Genomic DNA, 19,863 nt, shown 5'->3' on the forward strand with positions numbered 1-19,863 from the left:
TTGCACAGCAGAGGAACACGTTTACTTGTCAGTTCATGGCTTCAGCTTTCAGCACCAAGATGGTGAACATGGTGGAGATGTTGAAAGTAGTGGGTGGAGTGGTACCCTTGGTGCCTCACTCTGGGGGTGGGCAGGGTGGTGGGCATTTAGGAGGACAGGGCTTTACACAGGGCTTGGGAGGGCAGGTAGCTGGGCATGGAAGAGGACATGGTGGGCACTTTGGTGGCTGTGGGCACTTCTCCCGTGGGCACTTCTCAGAGCACCGTTGCAGCAGTTTCTTTAAACAGCTGGGCTGGCATTTGTTCTCACATTTTTGTTCACACTTGGGATCACAGTTCTTGGGCTCATTCTTGGGTTCAGTAGATTTATTTTTATCATCACTCGACATTCTGTTTTGATTCTCTGGGCCCTGTAAAGAAATATGCAACAGGTGGTATGTGGGAGACCATACTGCAAGGTAAGAGAGGACCAGCAAAGTCTTCCCACTCACATCTCCTGCCCATCCTTGCTCTTATGAAAACTTTCCCAGGGTGGTTCTGGCTCTAGACCAAATTCTCATTTAAGGGCTGTTCTCTTGTCCTTGTCCTTAGAGTGGATTGGTGACATTTCTTGGTCTCCCCACCCTTACTCTGCTTTTTGTTCACTTACTCTTGCTTCCATTCCACATCCCCCAATAGGAGTTCTCAACCTAGCATCCTGGAACCCCCCTCCCCCATGATAAAACCATATTTAATCAGGGGTGCCTGGGTGGCTCAGTCGGTTAAGTGTCCAACTTTGGCTCAGGTCATGACCTCATGGTTCGTGGGTTCGAGCCCTGCGTCTGGCTCTGTGCTGACAGCTAGCTCAGAGCCTGGAGCCTGCTTCAGATTCTGTGTCTCCTTCTCTTTCTGCCCCTTCCTCGCTCACACTCTGTCTCACTCTGTCTCTCAAGAATAAATAAATGTAAAAAAATAAAAAAAAAACATATTTAATCATATATTTATCAATTTAATTGCTATCTTTTGTAACCTCATGTGTTTTAGTCCATTCAAATGTACTATTCTGAACTCATGAGTTTGGTCAGACAGCTAAAGGCATTCATGGCATAGCAAGGGTTTTAAAGAACTCCTTCAGGGTCATTTCAATCTGGGGATGGAACAAGAGAATATAATAGGGGGTTTAGGGACTCAGGACACTTCTTTAAATCCTGTGTCCTGCCTAAGACCTCAAAGCCTTGATTTCTTCACTTGAGAACTAGGGATGGGAAGATAATTCAATCTCTACCATGGCTGAACTCCCATGGGCCATGCTGGGCCTCCTCCTCTCCATGATTACAGGAAGAGAAGTAGTCAGGAGATGAGGAGATGAGCTGGGAAATTCTAATTCCTCTGAAAATATGAATGTGAGAGCCACAAAATATAATTTTAAGGAAGAATTTTCCCCCCTCTGTTAAATTTTGGCCTGACCTAGGTTTTCTTGTATGGATGGTTTGACTTCTAGGTATGAAGAAGGCTTTTCAGTCCCTGACAATATTCATAAGTTGTATCTAACTGGTATACCTTTGGTTTCCTTTAAGAATATAAAACTAAACTTTTATCTAAGTTAGTTTTAAAATCAGTATGGCTCTCTAGAGAAATAGATTATTAAGTTAAACTCCAAAATTGTTAAGAATATCTCTTTCAGAGGGGGCAAAGCCCAGTTATTGCTACCAAAAATGATAGGAAGATTTCATTCAAAAATAGCCATCATCTCAACCCTGTTGAGTGCCTGACTGCTGTAGGTCACTCTCAGGAAAGGAGAGTAACAAGATGGGGCATTTCCACTTATCGAAATACAACTCACCCTTTTGTATTGGTAATGAACTTGACAAGTAGTCGAGTGAGGTGGAAGGTATTTCTGTGCTTGAGAAGATGGATTTTCCCTCTGGTTCCTCTGCTCAGCTCTGAGGAAGCTGGGAGGTGGGGGAGGGGTAGCCCCAGTTGTGACCTCATCACTGCATCATCAGGTAGTGATTGTTCTGTGACTCCAGAGCTCCTAGCTCAAATCAAGCCCTTGAAAATAGACTGCTTATTTACCCCCTTTGCTGTCATTCAAAATTCATACTGGTGAAATCAGACCATGATGAATACTACTGAGCTCCAAGGATAGGAAGGCTTATTGCTGTTAGTAGCAGAAAAATTCTGTTTACACTTGATCCCTCCTTCCACCCAAATTTTGAACTTGCTCCTTCTCCACCTTTCTAGTAGAGCTTCCTGGATTGCTCATAGCATTTTGATTTTCTTCTCCTTCCTAGATTCTAATATGAGATTCTGAAACCTCTTTTTACCACTCCACACATCCTAGCCTGAGTCCAGGAATTATTTCATCTCTTTTTCTGTGTTTCTGCCTATATTTCACTGATTGTTGTGCTTTGCAATTGTTTTTTCAATTAGGGAGTGGCTATCCCTTGGTATCCAAAATAAACCCTGCTTATTGTATAGAGCTTGATGCTCCTGACAAGTTCTGACATACTGCGTTAACCCCAAATCCTGTCTTAAGGTAGACAGGTTTGTCTCTGAGAAAATTCTTTCCTTGCCTTTCAAAGGTCTGGCCAGTGGGTCTCAGTGGTTTGTCCAGGGGTGTATCTGGGGGTGGTATTAGGGGGTTGGTGTGGGAAAGGCAAGTGGGTGGGATACATAGTGTCTTGGACTCAGGAAATTCATTTTGACAGTCATTCATTGACAGCCACAAGTGACTTTTGGTTAAAATTGTGAAATGATTGTCTAAGGTGTTGACAGAGATTTCTGACAGCAAAGTGTGGGACGTACTAGAGGATGGAGCAGTGGAGAAAAAGGTGCAGTACATAGTGCACACTATTTCAAAAAGATTATAAACATCTTGAAGTCTGAAGGAAGGCAGTGGTAGGGAAAGGGCGCCCTTGAGAGAAGCATCATCAGAGAAGTATATTTATAGGATTCAGTTAATGGGAAATTTAGAATAAAAGTATGAAAGATGACTCCCAGGTGTTGTTAATGGTTGCTGAGGAAACAGAACATATGTGTGTTAGAAAAAGATGAGTTTGAGTCTGACCATGCTGAGTGTGGTCACATGGGAACATCTTAAATGGTTATTGGAAATGTGGCTCCTACCCTGTGCCACTGAGCAGACTGAGACCTTGAGTTCTATTCAGTAAAACAGGTGTTTGCTGAGTGGATAAGAATGAGAGAGGATTGGAGGAGAGAAGGGAAAAGGTCCTGGGGAGGAAGAGGAATCCCAGTATAGGGTTTATTTGGTATTTGCAAAGGATAAAGAATGTCATACACAATTGAAACCCAAATAAACTGAAATGAAAGGGTAGAGTGGGCAGAATTTAACCTCTTGCCACAGGATGAGAGTCGTTATACCCATTGTCTTGGGTATAACAGCCTATCCCTCCATCCTCATTTTCTTTGCTCTATAATTTTCATAATTATGAGCTCTAGCTATTCAAAGCTGTTGAGAAGCAATTTCTGCACCCATCTCAAGAGACTCAGCTCCACCTGCTGTTCAGCTCTGGAGAGAAGCTAGCAATCTGATTATGCACAAGGCAGTTATTTGTGATAGTTATGTCAAGAGATGTAGTGATATCTACTGGCCATTGTCTGGCAGTTTCCTCTTCACTCTCTCCTTTCTTACCTCTCCTATTTCTTGCTCATGAAATTCTCACTGAATGAAAGTATGTCATCCATTGGACTTCCACTAGGACATTTGTCCGTTATTGTTTCAGTCTTTAAAACCCTCCCCTAAAGGCCAAGACTCCAGGCACTATTATGTTTAGTCTCCCAGCTTTCAGCCTCACCTTTGGTTCAGCGTTTGGCCAACAACTGACTGACAGCAAGGCACTGCTGAGGTGAATACAGGACAGCCTCTGGAGTTGCTGGCCTCAGAGGGAGAGAGGCTTGAAGGGGAGAAGAGTGGGTATCAAAACCCCCAGGTTAATAGTGAGGACCCTGGAATCAGACCCTGGGCTCAAATCCTACCTTCATTTTTTTTACTTGCCAAATGACCTCTAGTAATTGACTTCACTTTCTAAGTCTCAGTTCCCTCATCCACAGAATGTGACAGTAATAGCACCCATCTTAGGACTGTTTATAACTTATGCCGAACACTCACAACAGGCACATTTCCAAGTGTAAAGCCTACGCTCTCACCCAGGACACTACCTCACTCTACTCAGGGGTTGCTGTGAAGATTAAATGAGATTCTGCAAATGCAGAGCCCCTGGTAAATGTTTGCTGTGCATGCATACTATTATTTTTGTCAGTGCTTTGCTGGCCTCTTTCATCCCTTGGCTTGCTGGCTCTCCTCTCTACCCCACAATCTTGTCCCTGAAATCCCACTTCTCCATATCCTTTTTTCCTGCCTTCCAAAGTTCCTGATGGTGTTCACAGGAAGATTAGATATTTCAGTGTTCGTGGATGATTTCAGTTTTGAGTAATGATGTAAGAGTTGATGTAAGTGTGATTGATAACATAGTAATGTAAACATCTACTAGGTCAGAAAGGCAGACCATTCAGTGGTTTATCTTTGTGAGCCTGAAGACCCTGTCTGGCTGCTTATTTTACCAGGACAGGGCTTCTACGTGTCAGCAGTTTAACTTCACTTGGATCTCTCTCTCTCTCTGTTTTTAAGGTGAAGTCTTCTTTTTCTGTCTTTTTTCATCTCTCTGTGTTAATTTCAGAAAATAACTCTATTCCTCCCCTTGGTGCCTCTTAAGACCTTCTTTGAGAGGCCGGCTCTTCCCTTCCTCCTGGGATGAAATCTCTAGCATATGAGAGACTTTTAGAATTATGTTTAGACAATAAGTTCTCTGGTCACTCCTATTTATTCTAAACAATCTTGTTTTGTAATCAGAGGTATATTTGCTAGAATTAAGATGGTGGAGAAGTAGGGGGACCCTGAGATTTCCTCATCCCTCAAACACAGCTGTATTGAGGTCAGATCACTTGGAACACCCAGGAAATTGATCTGAGGAGTTGTAGAAGGATCTCCATAGTTAGAGAGAGACAGCTTGGCAGGTGTGAGCTGTGTGGAAGTGAATTGGGGGAGGGAGGGAGGAAAACTGGCTGTGCCATTGAGGGGAGGGAACCCTTTCTGTGGAGAGACAAAAGACAGAGAGAGAGCGGTTGAGAAAGTGCAGCATAGAGTTGGCCCAAGAGGAAAACCCCTCTGGACCACAGACTGGGGAGCAAAAAGTACTGACTGTTGTAGATTTTTTGTTGTTTGTTTGTTGTTTGCAAACAGCATTTGGAGCTCAAACACTGAAGCTGGGAAATGCATGATTTTCCTGGAGTGGAGCTGTTGTGAGTGCTCCTGGGGAGAAGGAGGGCATGGTGTAGGGATCACCAGGCGCACTGGGAAAAAACATTCCCCATCCTGGAGTACTTTTGGAAGAGGGTATATTGCCTCCCCAAGGATAAAAGACCCTACAGATGCCAGTAAAAAGCCTTTCGCCAGCAGGAGACAGAGGTGCCTCAGAGAGGATATAATCTTTGCTGCTATTAGTGGTGCTACACCATGGATTCTCCACACTATAAAGGCATGAGACTGTTTTTCAAGGACAAGAATTCAGATACAGAATGGAAAGGTTCTACTCTGGAGGAGGGAGGGCAGACCATGCAGTGCCAGGTCCTTTAAGGGTTCAGACTTCGAAGCCCAGCCACATGCCAATGAAAAATACAGGAGAGCTGTGGTGCAGGGCAAGCTGACTGCCCTTGCTATTCTGTGAGGGCTGCATAAACAGTGTGGGCATGAGACCCTGGTCTGGAGACGAGAGATTGGGATGGCTCCATTTTTCCTCCAACCCCAACACAATGGGACCTCAGAGAGCATCACAGTGACCCCCAGTGGAGGCTGGACAAATCATCTAAGTAGAAAATCAACACGGAAACAATGGTTCTGAATGACACACTGGGCCAGATGGACTTAACAGATATATTCAGAACATCTCATCCTAAAGCAGCAGAATACACATTCTTCTCAAATGCACATGGAACATTCTCCAGAATAGAGCACATACTAGGTCACAAATCAGGCCTCCAAAGTACAAGATTGGATTATGCCCTGCATAGTTTCTGATCACAACACCATGAAACTTGAAGGCAATCACAAGAAAAAATATGGAAAGCCCTCAAATACATGGAGGTTAAAGAACATCCTACTAAAGAATGGTTATGGTTAACCAGGAAGTTAAAGAAGCCATAAAAAATACTTGGAAGCCAATGAAAATGAAAACATGAGAATCCAAACCCTTTGGGGGTGCAACCAAGGTAGTCCTAAGAGGAAAATGTATTGCAATTCAAGCCTGTCTTAAGAAGCAATAATTGTCTCAAATACACAACCTAACCTTACACCTAAAGGAGTTAGAAAAGGAGCAGAAAAGAAGCCTAAACCAGCAGCAGAAGGGAGTATTAGAGAGTAGAAATAAATGGTATAGAAGCAACAACAAAGACCACTAGAACAGATCAATGAAACCAAATGCTGGTCTTTAAAAAAATTTGATAAACTCCTAACCAGACTTCTCAAAAGGAAAAGAGAGAAGACTCAAATAGATAAAATCACAAATGAAAGAGAACAAAACCAACACCACAGAAATACAAGCAATTACAAGAGAATACTATTAAAAAATTATATGCCAACAAACTGGGCAATCTGGAAGAAGTGGACAAATCCCTAGAAGTTCACAAAACACCAAAGTTGAAACAGGAAGAAATAGAAAATTTGAACAGACTCATAAAAGGAACAAATTGAATCAGTGATTAAAAATTTCCCAGCAAACATGAGCCCTGGGCTGTATGGTTTCCCAGGGTCATGCTACAAACCATTTAAAGAAGAGTTAATACCTATTCTTCTCAAACTTTTCCAAAAATTAGAAATGGAAGGGAAGCTTCCAAGCTCATTCTATGAAGCTTGATTTCAAAACTTTACCTTGATTCCAAAACCAGACAAAGACCCCACTAAAAAGGAGAAATACAGGCCAATATCCCCGGTGAATCTGGATGCAAAAGTTTTCTTTCTTTTGGCCAACTAATGGCCAACTAATTTTTGACAAAGCAGGAAAAAGTACAAAATGGAAAAAAGACAGACAGTCTCTTCAGCAAATAGTGTTGGGAAAACTGAACAGTGACATGCAAAGGAATGAAACTGATCCACTGTCTTACACCATATACCAAAATAAGTTCATAATGGATGAAAGACCTAAAGGTGAGACGGGAAACCATCAAGATACTAGAGGAGAAAACAGACAGCATGTTCTTTGACTTCGGTTACTAGATATGTGTCCAGAGGCAAGGAAAAGAAAAGCATAAATGAACTGTTGGGACCTTATCAAGATTAAAAGCAAGCTTCTGCCCGGTGAAGAAAACAGCCAACGAAACTAAAAGGCAACTGACAGAATGGGAGAAGATCGTTTTAAATGACATATCAAATAAAGTCTTAGTGTCCAAAATCTAAGGAAGTTACCAAACTCAACACCCAGAAAACAAATAATCCAGTGAAGAAATGGGCAGAAGACATGAATAGACACTTTTCCAAAGCAGACATCTAGATTACTAACAGACACATGGAAAGATGCTCAACATCACTCATCTTCAGGGAAATACAAGTCAAAACCACAATGACGTACCACCTCATACCTGTCAGAATGGCTAAAATGAACATTTCAGGAAACAACAGATGTTGGCGAGGTTGTGGAAAAAAGGGAATGCTCTTGCACTCTTGGTGGGAATGCACACTGGTGCAGCCACTCTGGAGAACAGTATGGAGTTTCCTCAAATTAAAAATAGAACTATCCTACAAGCTAGTAATTGCAGTACTATGTATTTATCCAAAGGATACAAAAATTCTGATTTGAAGGAACACATGCACTCCAATGCTTTATAGCAACAATATCAGCAATAGCTAAATTATGGAAAGAGCCCAAATGTCTATTGATTGATGTACGGATAAAGTGATTTGGTATATATATATACAAAAAAACAAGATTAAAAAATAATGAAATCCTGCCATTTGCCACAACATGAATAGAGATAGTGTATTATGTGAGGCAAAACAAGTCAGTCAGAGAAAGACAAGTATCATATGATTTCACTCATACGTAGAATTTAAAAAACAAAACAGATGAACATAGAGGAAGGGAAGGAAGTAAAAGATAAAAACAGAGAGGGAAGCAAACCATAAGAGACTCTTAAATACAGAGAACAAACTGAGAGTTGCTGTACAAGAGGTGGGTGGAGGAACGGGCTAGTTCAGTGATGAGAATTAAGGAGGACACTTGTTGGGATGAGCACTGGCTATTATATGTAAGTGATGAATCTTTGGGTCTAGTTCTGAAACCAATACTGCACTGTATATTAACTAACTTGAATTTAAATACATAACTTATTAAAAAAAAAGAAAGTATATTTCCTGAACATTGGATTTCCTTCTTTTTCCCTCTTGGGACCAGAAAGGAGCGCATCTTCTCTATTTGCCCTTTGGAGTTTCTCCTCTTCTTCTCTCATCCATCCAGCTGCCCCTGGTTTTAGAAAATGGGTTGCAGAGGGAGGAGACAGAAGAGATAGGCAAGTTCTTGCATGACTGATACTGTTCTGGTGTCCTGATACTGATGAGCTTTCTTGGCTTGATAGCTGATTAAGTCTGACCTTTTCACTTGTGGTAAATTAGAATGTGTTCTTCAGGGCATCTGTCCACCCCTAGTTGGGGTGTTGATTACAGTGCTGATTGCATATGGCTCCTACAGCGCCAGGCATTTGGCAGCTCCTTTCCAGGTTCTCTCTGCTGTGATTACCTCCCCTTGAAAATTCTGCCTTCCATGAAGACATCCTAGGATCCCACCTGCTATAGTCAAGAGATGCTATCTCTGAACACCCCCCATGCACTCCCTACAACTTTCTGCCCTCATCTCTTTTGCTGGGAGGCAATGGCTGTGTACATATCTGTCTACTGCCTGACAGGATGCTCTGCTTTATGGAAGGGCCTTCTTATTCTTCTTTGCATCTTTAGTGCTAGCCCAGGATCTGATATATAATAGATGCTCAGTGAATGTTTGGGGGAATAAATGAGTGGATAAACAAAACAAAATCTAACAAGGGAGTTAAGAATAAAATAAACTATTTGGCAGAGGAGGGAAATCTGTCTTCATGAAGGTGGAGGTGATAATGAAGAAATCTGTCTCCAAGCATCAGCTTCCATCATCAGCCCAGAGACTGTGGGAGGTAGGTATGATTGGGCTTTATGGGCTGGAAATCCCAGACCACCCATATTTGTCCAGGATACAGCTTCCTTCTGGGTCAGGGACCCAAGCAAGCAGAGGTGGACTCACACCACTCGGGGCCCAGGCTTGAGGGTCAATCTTCTCTTCCTTGGAACTAGTGCCCCTCTTACTCTGAGCCCTTCTTCCCTCCCCCCTGCCATATACATTCAAAACCCTTGCCTGGAGAGACCTGCTTCCGGGGTAAAGGGAGGCTACAGGACAGGGTACACTTGGAAGGCAACAGCGGGCATGAGGGCTGTGAGGCAGTGGGAAAGTGGGATTTATTCTCTTGAACGAAGCCCCCCACACCTTCTGCAGTGACCCATATTCTCCTCAGGTTCTTCTCAAGGCTTTTCAACCAGCTTGTTTCCTATGTGATCCTGTGACCATATCACTTGCTCATCTCCCTGCAGGAGGCAAAAATCTGGGGTGTTACTGAGACAGATGTTTGAATGGAGACAGCAGAGATGAGGAGAAGCCCCTTCTGTGTGCTGGGTACCTACTGTAGGCTCAGTCTCTGTACATGCAATAAAAGACTGGGGACCCATTTCCTTCACTGAAGGTGTGATTGCCAAGTCAGGAAACTCTGGGGGAATTTCAGATGATTTAGAACAGTTCTTATCAATTTTGGAATCATCTTTTCTTTACAAGGTCTTTATACTTTGGGTAACATAGGAGGGAGAGAACTCTCTTCCTAATGATCTTTTACCACCAGGAGGCAGCACAGGTTGGGCTAGCAGCAGCTGGAAAGGCAGCCCAGTCTAGTCAGAGGATAGCAGGGGAAGGAGGCATCAATTGGGCTCCAGGGATGATCCTGAGAGTACTCTGGTCTAATCCCTCTTGTTTCCTAGAAGGTGATGAGGGAGCTTGGGGCAAGCTGAAGGCAAATTATAGGCTGACGTGTGTGCACACACTCACACACACGCAGACACACACACACACACACACACAGGTTGAATATGTGTGACATTCCTTGGACACTCCTGGCTACCCAAGAACAAAGGAAAGTGGTTTAAGTACTCACTATGGTAATGTGAGAAACTAAGGCAAATGAAAAATTAGATTCCCTTACTGCCTACAGCCAATTGACAAGTCCTTGAAACTGGCAGGGTGACCTCCCTCTAGGAGCTCAGCTGCCTTAATGATGACACTTCGCTGGGGGCAAAAGAGAACCTTAGCTTAACATTATCCCAACCTCTAAGATCCTGCAAGTCTACTTCCTTTATCTCAACACCCACAAGATATATACTGGCAATCATACTTATAGCCCAGGCTTATAGCCCCCCAATATGCATCTGAAGGGTCTCATGACTGAGGTTTTATTAAATGGTAATAAATTGTGCTTCTCTAGCAACAGTTAGCTCCCCAAGGTCCTGGAAACCTTGCTTCCAAAATTCCTTAGAGACTTACCCCGTCCCTGACGCCCTCCCAACCTGAGTTTATATAATGAGTTACCCATCGTGATCCCAGTGCAGCTCTTCCTGCTCATGGCTCTTGTCCCCATGCTTTAATAAAATCATCTTTTGGCACTAAAGATGTCTTCAAGAATTCTTTCTTGGCCATTGGCTCCGGACCACCCCATGGACCCCTCAGCACCCCAAAACTTCATCAAATGGATCTGGGATGGGTCACTTAACTGCCTGTGGAAAGCCAGTGGACTGTGAAGGTTTCATACGTGGAACCCATGAGAGCTGGAATTTTATGAGGCTGTGGGGTGCTCTTTGGGGGAAGGAGGTGCATGAGGGGAGCTTCAAGTATGAATTGGGGTGGTGGCCTCAGAGGCTGCATGTCTGCTTCAGTGGGCATTCCTGGGGGTTACTGTGGTCACTGCACTTCAGGCGTCCATGCTGGCTGGGGCCAGTGGGCTATGCTCCTCAGGCACCTGGGGAGGATTGGGAGTGGGCTTTCCTTTATTGCTGCTGTCATGGCACCTCTCTTGAAGTTTTAACAGAAGCCTTTCATTGGTGGGCTGAGAACTCACAGTAGGATAATATCCACGAGGGACCCAGAGGGGAGGGGAGTCTCTCTGCCAGCTTCTGCATTTTCTTACCCTCTGTGATTCCCATCTGTCCCGTGGAGTTAGCCACAATCTCAGAAACCACCACAGCCACATCCAACAGAAATTCATTTCAGAACATGGACCCTGTGCCTACTTCCTGGGGCTGCTTATCATTGTGTCTGCCCTGTCAGACCCACCTTTTTATAGGACTCCTTATAGTTAGAGGAATATTGGTATCTGAAACAACTCAGGATGAGGGAGATGAAGATGGGGGCAGAAACAGAACATTTGGGCTGTGTAAAAACTGCTTTAAAAAGGAGTAGGGAGGGGCATCTGGGTGGCTCAGTCCGTTAGGCGTCCGACATCGGCTCAGGTCATGGTCTTTCAGTTTGCGAATTCAAGTCTTGCATTGTGATCTGTGTTGACGGCTCAGAGCCTGAAGCCTGCTTTGGATTCTGTGTCTCCTTCTTTCTCTGATCCTCCTCCCCATGCTCTGTCTCTGTTTCTGCCTCTGTATCTCTCTCTGAAATAAATAAACATTAAAATTTTTTTTAAAGGAATAGGGCAAGAAATTGTTTATAGAATGTGTGTTCATTTTGTATTGCTGCATAACAAATCACATAAATAGCAGCTTAACCAACGCACACTTATTATCTCACGGTGTCCTTGGGTCCAGGGTATGGGCACAACTTAGCTGGGACCTCTGTTCAGGGTCTCATGATACTGAGATCAAGGTACTGGCTCCTGTGTTCCTTTCTGGAGTTTGGGTCCTCTTTCAGGTTCACTGGGTGGTTGTTGGCTGGATTCAGGTTCTTCCAAGTGTAGGACTGAAGTCCTCAACTGCTAGAAGCCACCCAGCCTCCTGCCACCCAGCTGGCTCCGTCACGGCACTGCTGAATTCATCAGCCGCCCAGGCTGAGGTTCACCAACAGTGGCTGGTAACGCTGCTGTGGGAAGGGGAACAAAGGCTGGATTTATGTGCTTTTCAAGGTATAAATCCTCCCACCTGGACAATTTCAAACTACCAATGGTTTAAGGACAGGCTTCCAAAATTTCTGAATATTTAACAGCTCTCCCGAGTATCATTTCCAGCAGGCCACTGGACTTCGTCTAGAGGGTCCAGGGCTCATGAACCAAGTGCCCTTTATGACCCAACCCACTGCCCTGTCCTCCCACCTCCTGTCTCCTTCAGTAATTTTAAGCAGAAGGAATGAAGTTTCTTTTAGTTTCCTATTTGCTGTAACAGATCACCACAGACTCCGTGGTTTCACTACACAACTTTATTCTCTTAGAGTTCTGGAAGTCAGAGTGTAAAATTAAGGTTTTGGCAGGGCTATGTTCCTTCTGGAGCTTTCAAAGGAGAATCTGTTTCCTTGCCTTGTGAGCTTCGAGAGATTGCCTGAATTCCTTGGCCCATGGCCTCTTGTTCACATCACTATCTTGCTTCTATCGTTACATCCACTATGATCCACTCTGATCCTCCTGCCTCCCTCTTATGAGGACCCTTGTGGGTACACTGTGGTCATCGGGATAAGCCAGTATGCTTTCCCCATTTCCAGATCCTTCATGGAATCCCATCTACAAAATCCCTTTTACTCTGCAAAGTAATGTATCCACAAGGTCTGGGGATTAGGGTGTGGGCATCTTTGGGAAACATTATTTAGCCATTCTGTCACAAGACATCCACAAACACACATCATTTAGAGTTTTGGTGGCTGTTCTTTTGCTTATCCCCCCTACAAAGTTTTGTGCCTTATATTTGCATCTCCTTAAAAACAGGAAGAAACAAAGCTGTTACAGAAACATCAGACATCGTGGCACCCACCCCTGAATGCTTCAAGGGGAGTTTTGAAATTCTGTGTTTCTTTTCTTTTAGCCATTCCTTGTATTAAAGTGAACCCCACAATGTAGGGATGGCATTGGGCTTTCAATTACAAATACATATCTGTTTTCCTTTATAAAATCTAAAGAAAAGTCAATGTTTTCTTTCCTTTGTGGGATTCTTCTTCAGCTTCCAGACATGGGACTGTCATGGAACAACGACATTGTGGGTAGAGGTCACTGTGATGGAAGAATGGCCTTGTTTGTCCACTACAGGTGATGGTAGCCAGAGAAGCACACACCTGTCCAGGCTCCAAGGGGTTCCCTGAGAATATGTCACATCTGGTCAACTTCCACTGTCTGGGGTAGTTGGGAAAAGCTGGTGGACAAACTGTGGAGGTTTCATGATTTGTCTTGAATCTGGGAAAGTAGCTTTTTCTGGGACCATATCTGGTTCCATGTCGTTGGGTGAAAACAGTCTATGGTGAGAGGAAATCCACCTGCTTCATGACTGGGTTGAGGAGGGTAGCTTCAGAAGAGTCACTTCTGTTTGACAGGCATTCTTGGCATGGAGGAGGCTGCACAGGGGGCACTTCTGCTGGCTGGAGGGCAAGGCCCAGGGACCTGGGGAGGGCAGGGCCCAGGGACCAGAGGAAGGGAGGGCTCAGGGACCTGAGAAGGTCAGGGCTCAGGGACCTGGGAAGGGATCTGGCTAGGGATTTTACATTGTTGCTATCGCTGAAAAGACATCTTTCTTGATTGAAGAGAGTCTGTAAGAAATAAGAAATACCGCCTGGGTGGCTCAGTCGGTTAAGCGTCCGACTTCAGCTCAGGTCATGATCTCAAGGTTTGTGGGTTCGAGCTTTGCATCAGCTCCGTGCTGACAGCTAGCTTAGAGCCTGGAGCCTGCTTCAGATTCTGTACCTCCCTCTCTCTCTGATCCTCTCCTGCTTATGTTGCCTCTCTCTCTCTCTCTCAGAAATAAATAAAGCATTAAAAATATAAAAAAAAACAAATAAAAAATACTCTTTTGTTTTGTTGTTTTCTTTGGCCATTGGTATTTCCTCAATGAAACCACACAGCTGTATCCTCAGGGACAGCCTTCCCATCAAATGTATTGGTATTATCTGCTATGTGACACAGAACCCAGCATGGGAAGCAGCTGCCAAATAAGAAAACACTTTGGGACTGTAGGAAGGTTTCTCTGTGACCAGACTCTCTTTCCACACTGAGGTGACCGTTCTTGTTTGATGGCACTCCCTGGGCTTTGCCATCTAAGCAGTGCCTGGTTTAGAGGAGGAGGCCAGCAAGTATCAGTGACACAGCCAGGTGTGGAGCCAAAAAGCTGGGGACTTAGGTCAGAGAGACTTGGCTGTTGCCCCTTGTTGTCACCCACTAGCTATGTGAAAAAGAACAAATCAACTACCTTTATTTTTACTCAAGCTTCCCCTTAAAATGGGATAAACAATGACCACAACCCAAGATTGTTGTAGGAATTAAAAACATAAAATTAGATAGAGAGGTGAGCACACTGTGAGTATCTATTGCTGGTACAAAGGAAGAAGACAAGGAGAAAAAACCCAGAAATTGTGTCATGGTGTGTGGGGGGAGTGAGGGGTCATGCTCAGCCCGGGGTAGCGAAGGATACAGTCTATGAGGTGAGGGAGGGACATGAGAGCTTCCTGTCTTGAACACCTGAAAGGGCACCCTACTTGAAAGATATGTGGTATGTGGAAATTTCCAGAAGTGATGTCAGAGCAACACACCTTAGACGTGAGCAAAAATGTCCTTCATGGGGTTGATGACAAAGGAAGACTCCGCTATCCTGAATCACCCTCCTCAGTGACTTTTGGATGTTTTCAACATCATTCTGCTGAGGAAGGAGGCTGCTCTCTCTCTTCAGGGCTCCTGCTCACATAGTCTCTGAACTTGAGAGTCAGAGGTCAAAGTCAAGGGTCTGACCTCAGGACAGGCCTCTTTCTGTAGCCAGTATCTAACCTTTAATCTCTTCCCTATTATCTTGTTCGCCACGTCCTCTCCTGCTTAGCTCACTCTGTGACAATGTTTGAGGGGGTAGTATAACCTCTCTGAAGCAAGCAAGCTGTAAGCAGGAGTCATCTTGCAGGTAAACATCCAAATCCTAGAATATAGGAATAGTAGCACTCAATCTTAGTGTTTTTTTTAAAAGCTTGGTTCCACCCAAGCCTACTTTCTTGTTTAGCCTGTAATGTCATCCAAACCAAGTATGATGAAGGAGCATTAGATTGAAAATGGGGGTGTCCGTTGTCCAGTTTGTCCCAACTTTTCCACATCCTCCCTCTGGAACTTTGGGAAAGTCACTGAACATTTGCAGCACACACTTTTCTTACCGGAAGCATGTTATGTTATAGTTAATGCTTTCCAAATTTCTCAAACAAAATCATCTGTAAAGAGTAAAACAGATCAGACTCCATACTGTGGTGGGCCTCATCCTACCAATTGAAGGCCTGAATAGAAAAAAGATTGACCTCCTCTAAGGGAATCTGTCAGCAGACTGCCTCTGTTTCTTTTCTTTTCTTTTCTTTTCTTTTCTTTTCTTTTCTTTTCTTTTCTTTTCCTTTTCTTTTCTTTTCTTTTCTTTTTGTTGTTTTGTTTTGTCTTTATGAATATAATTTATTGTCAAATTGGCTTACACACAACACTCAGTGCTCATCCCAACAAGTGCCCTCCTCAATGCCCATCACCCATTTCCCCTCTCCCCGGTCCTCCCTTAGTTTGTTCTCTGTATTTAAGAGTCTCTTATGGTTTGTCTCCCTCCCTCTCTGTATCTATTTTCCCCCTTCCTTTCCCCATGGTCTTCTTTTCAGTTTCTCAAATCCATATATGAGTAAAAACATACGATATCTGTCCTTCTCTGACTGACTTATTTCACTCAGCATAATACCTTCCAGTTCCACCCACGTTGCTGCTGATGCCATGATTTCATTCTTTCCCATTGCCAAGTAGTATTCCATTGTATATATAAACCACATCTTCTTTATTCATTCATCAGTTGATGGAAATTTAGACTCTTTCTATAATTTTGCTATTGTTGACAGCACTGCTATAAACATTGGGGTTCATGTGCCCCTATACATCAGCACTCCTGTCTCCTTTGGCTGAATTCCTAGAATTGCTATTCTGGGTCATAGGGTAGCTCAATTTTTAATTTTTTGAAGAAACTTTACACTGTTTTCCAGAGGGGCTGCACCAGTTTGCATTCCCACCAACAGTGCAAGAGGGCTCCCGTTTCTCCACATCCTCGCCGACAAGCAGACTGCCTTATATGTCAAATATACTTCACTTAAACATTTTTACAAATAAAAAATAAAGGGAACTTTGGTTATGGCATTAAAGAAGCATGGGGGTGGAGGGCTGAAAGAAATTGGATGCTACAGCGCAGTCTCCAAGAGTCCACCCCCATCATGATCCTTCACCTTGGGTTTCCACACTCAAGGAAACTGCCCTGGTGGATCCTGAGGGGTTGACCATGGACTGATACACAGATGAAATATCTGCCTCATCCTAGGCTGTCTGTCTTTCTTGAGGAGAAAAAAAATGCTGAGTTAAGTATAATCTCACCTAAAGAATATCTTCCCAGAAGTATCTAAAATAATGTTTAACAAAATATCATGGTACTGTGACCTAGCCAAATTAATACAAAAATTAATCACAGCAGGCAAAATCAGGCAATCCTCAATCCCACGAGCAGCTAGAAAAAGACACACACTCATACACAACACACACACAGTATAAACTCCAAGGCAAAGCCTAGAGTGATAGAAGGAGTGAGTTAAAGACTTCTGAATAAAATTTAAATGTTTGTGAGTGCTCTAGGGATTAGCCCCTGGATTACTTCCCTTTCCCTTGAAACGTGGCTCAAACACTAGCATTTGGGTGCTAGGTCCACAAATAGCTCTCATTTTTGGTTTTGTGATCTGACAGCATAGAGAAATGCAGAAATAAGCTGCTACTGCTTCTCTCTGTCTTCCTGACACCACTAATCTCACATTTTTGCATTCTGCTAGAGTTACAGTTTTCAATGATTAAGAACTATTTATGGATGTTGAGAGCCGGAGTTTCTGATTTACTTTTGATTCAAGACATTGCCCTGTGTAGGCAGGCGCCATCACCAGCCTTTTCCTCCATACTTGTGAGGTCTTCACATCTCCGTGAGATGCTCTGAGCCAGCAAATGTGAACTGGTGGTGAGTGGGGCGCAGACCCCTGCACTGTCCCAGGGAAAGGCATCACAAGAAGAAACTTTCCCCAACACAAGAAAGCAGTTATAAGGCCTTGCAAGGCAAAGTGGAGACGATTGGCTTTGCATTTTTCTCCATGCCCATGCACCCATGAGAAGGGTCATCCCAACTCCTTGCACCAACCCAGGGACACCTGCCGGGAAAGAAGGTAACAGGGTCAACATTGAGGTGACAGTGGAGAGGATGGGAGACTTGAGTAGCTCTGGGAAGGGTCGTGGCTGGTTCTAGAGTGTGGGCCAGCTCTGAAGGGGATTATTCCATGGAGGGGAGGTATAGGAAGTGACAGTGTCCTGTCAGGAGGCCATGATGGCCGCCTCAGCCTGTCCACCCTTCTTACTCACCTCAGAGCAAATCTGCTCCACGAGAAGCCCTTAACCTAAACGGGTTTGTTCCTGTGCTCTGTACTTCTACAGCATAATTTCACTATTCATATATGCCTCACCTTATCTCTTTATATACATGTCCTCTCTCCTTGACTGTGAGTTCTAGGGTGGTGTCCATGTCCCCACTCCTGGCCCACTGCCTGGCACCTTGTAGATGACCCTATTTCTAAAATGGTTTGAAGGAACACCTGACACCTAGATCAGGGTCATAGGCACAGCATGTAAGGGCTGCCTGTAACCTCTTTTCTTCTGCTTAAAACCCTTAGAGAAGAGGGTGGGAGAACAGAAATTCTTAGTCCAGGGGCCCCAGAGTCCCAGTTGTCTCCTTAGTCCAAGAGGCCCAGAGTCTCAGGGGACCCCATTCTTTGTCTATTCACACCTACCGACCTCCCCAGAAGGCCCAAGGGGTGCTGCAGAAGGACCTGCCAAGGGAAAGGCAAACGCTGTTACCACTGGGGACCTGTCAAACTTGGTTTATTGGTGCATAGGTAGGTTTTGTCAAGTGTTTTTAGGTACTGGCAAGCACCACTCCACAACCAGGAAATAATGGGGAACCATGTAAAATTACATCATTCACTCTCTGCATGTTACATGTTTATGTTCTGCGTTCTGCACTGGAATAGAAATGGCGTGAGGGCTAGGACTGTGTCTGTTCCAGTGCCTGGGGCAGTAACTGGCACCCAGTGGAGACTCAGGAAATACTGGCAGACTGACTCTTGACTTATTCCCAGGCAGGTCAGAAACTGGTTAAAACAACCCTTGGTCCTCTCTTCGTGAGACTTAAAATCTCTGAGGCCAGGAAGAGCCTGGAGAGATGGGGTCGGAGATGGCTCTCTGCCCATGGTTGGGGATGGCTGGGGAGACTTCTTGATGATCTAGCATGAGAAGGACAGAGGGAGAGAGAAACGGAGAGAAGGAGAAAAGAGAGGACAGAGTGAAATGGGTGGTAGTGCGGACAGTAGTCAGACATGGAAGAGAGATGGAAGGGGAGGAAATGTAACGGTATGGAGAGGAGGGTGAATGAACCAAGCTGACAGCGACAGTACATACTCTCTGAACACTCTAGAACCTCTTGTTTTTATGGGATATATTTGCAACATAATGCTGTGTAAATTGAAAGTGCACGATGTGTTACTTAGCTATTTATATATAGTAATACGATTGCCAGTTGTGGCAATATTACATAATTTTGATATTTACCACGTTACATGTATTTATCCCATTACATAATTATAGTACAACATTATCACCTTCATTCATGCCTATATTCATCACTACTGCTTATCTACCACTCGTTGTAAGTTTGTGCCCTTGATACATTAATCCCATCTCCCTCCTACACCGGGTAAATACCATTTTAATGTATTGTATTGGGAGTAAAGTTAGTTCCTAAAGTGAAATCCCCAGGTCACTAAGTGGTTTCGGGCACTTGAGTCAAACCAAGTGGTTTTGAATCCAGCTCACACCTGTCACTTGGTGCACTCACCTGACCTTGGCCTGGAGCTGCACCTGACAGCCCTGCTCCCCACTAACAGGTGGGCACATAAGGCTGTTTGCTGCTCACTGGGCGCCTCACCAGAATGCTTGCCTCTGTGGCCTGACAGGCTAATTAGAGAGGGATCTTCTCCTCTACCTCCTGGTCTTCAATATTATAGGACCTGAGGAGCAAAATCGATTGTGGAATTAAAGCGTAGAGCCCTCTTTAGTTAAATAAAAAAACCTTCAGGGCTTTCATACTGCCCACTAACAAAGCCTTTCCTGCTGGCCCAGAGTTCTGCTTAATGTTGTTTGCATCACCTCCCTGCCAAGGGAGAAAGTAGTTCCTCTCTCTACCTCTGAGCCACTTGAGGACAAACCTAGCCATGTGGCGCTGTCACTCCTACAGACTTCCTTGAAACTGAAACCCAAATGGAGAGACCCAGACTGCAGCTTAGAAGGGGCATGTCATGTCACTTTAAGGGTGAGTGGGAACACGCAGAGTCCAGGTGGGGGGTCTTGGGAAGGTTCCAGAGGAGGAGGTAGGGCTCAAAGTAATCTGTGTGGGGACCCCCCCCACATCATCATCCCTTTTGCCTTTAATAAATATTTGAGGAATTAATAAATACTTGCAGACCAACTCTTAACTTACTCT

At 44.2% G+C, this 19,863-nt stretch overlaps 1 protein-coding gene across 1 annotated transcript; it reads right to left on the reverse strand.

Moving 5' to 3' along the window:
- On the reverse strand, positions 1–1,951 carry LELP1 (late cornified envelope like proline rich 1). Its single transcript, XM_077780168.1, has 2 exons — positions 1,822–1,951; positions 1–409 (listed from the first exon to the last, which is right to left on the reverse strand). The coding sequence occupies exon 2, from the start codon at positions 386–388 to the stop codon at positions 116–118; it is 273 nt and encodes a 90-aa protein (XP_077636294.1). The 5' UTR covers positions 389–409; positions 1,822–1,951; the 3' UTR covers positions 1–115.
- Between the last annotated feature and the right edge of the window lie 17,912 nt (positions 1,952–19,863).

The sequence above is a fragment of the Crocuta crocuta genome, unplaced genomic scaffold (genome assembly GCF_008692635.1).
Source record: "Crocuta crocuta isolate KB4526 unplaced genomic scaffold, BGI_CrCroc_1.0 scaffold364, whole genome shotgun sequence".
Classification (NCBI taxonomy): Eukaryota; Metazoa; Chordata; class Mammalia; order Carnivora; family Hyaenidae; genus Crocuta; species Crocuta crocuta.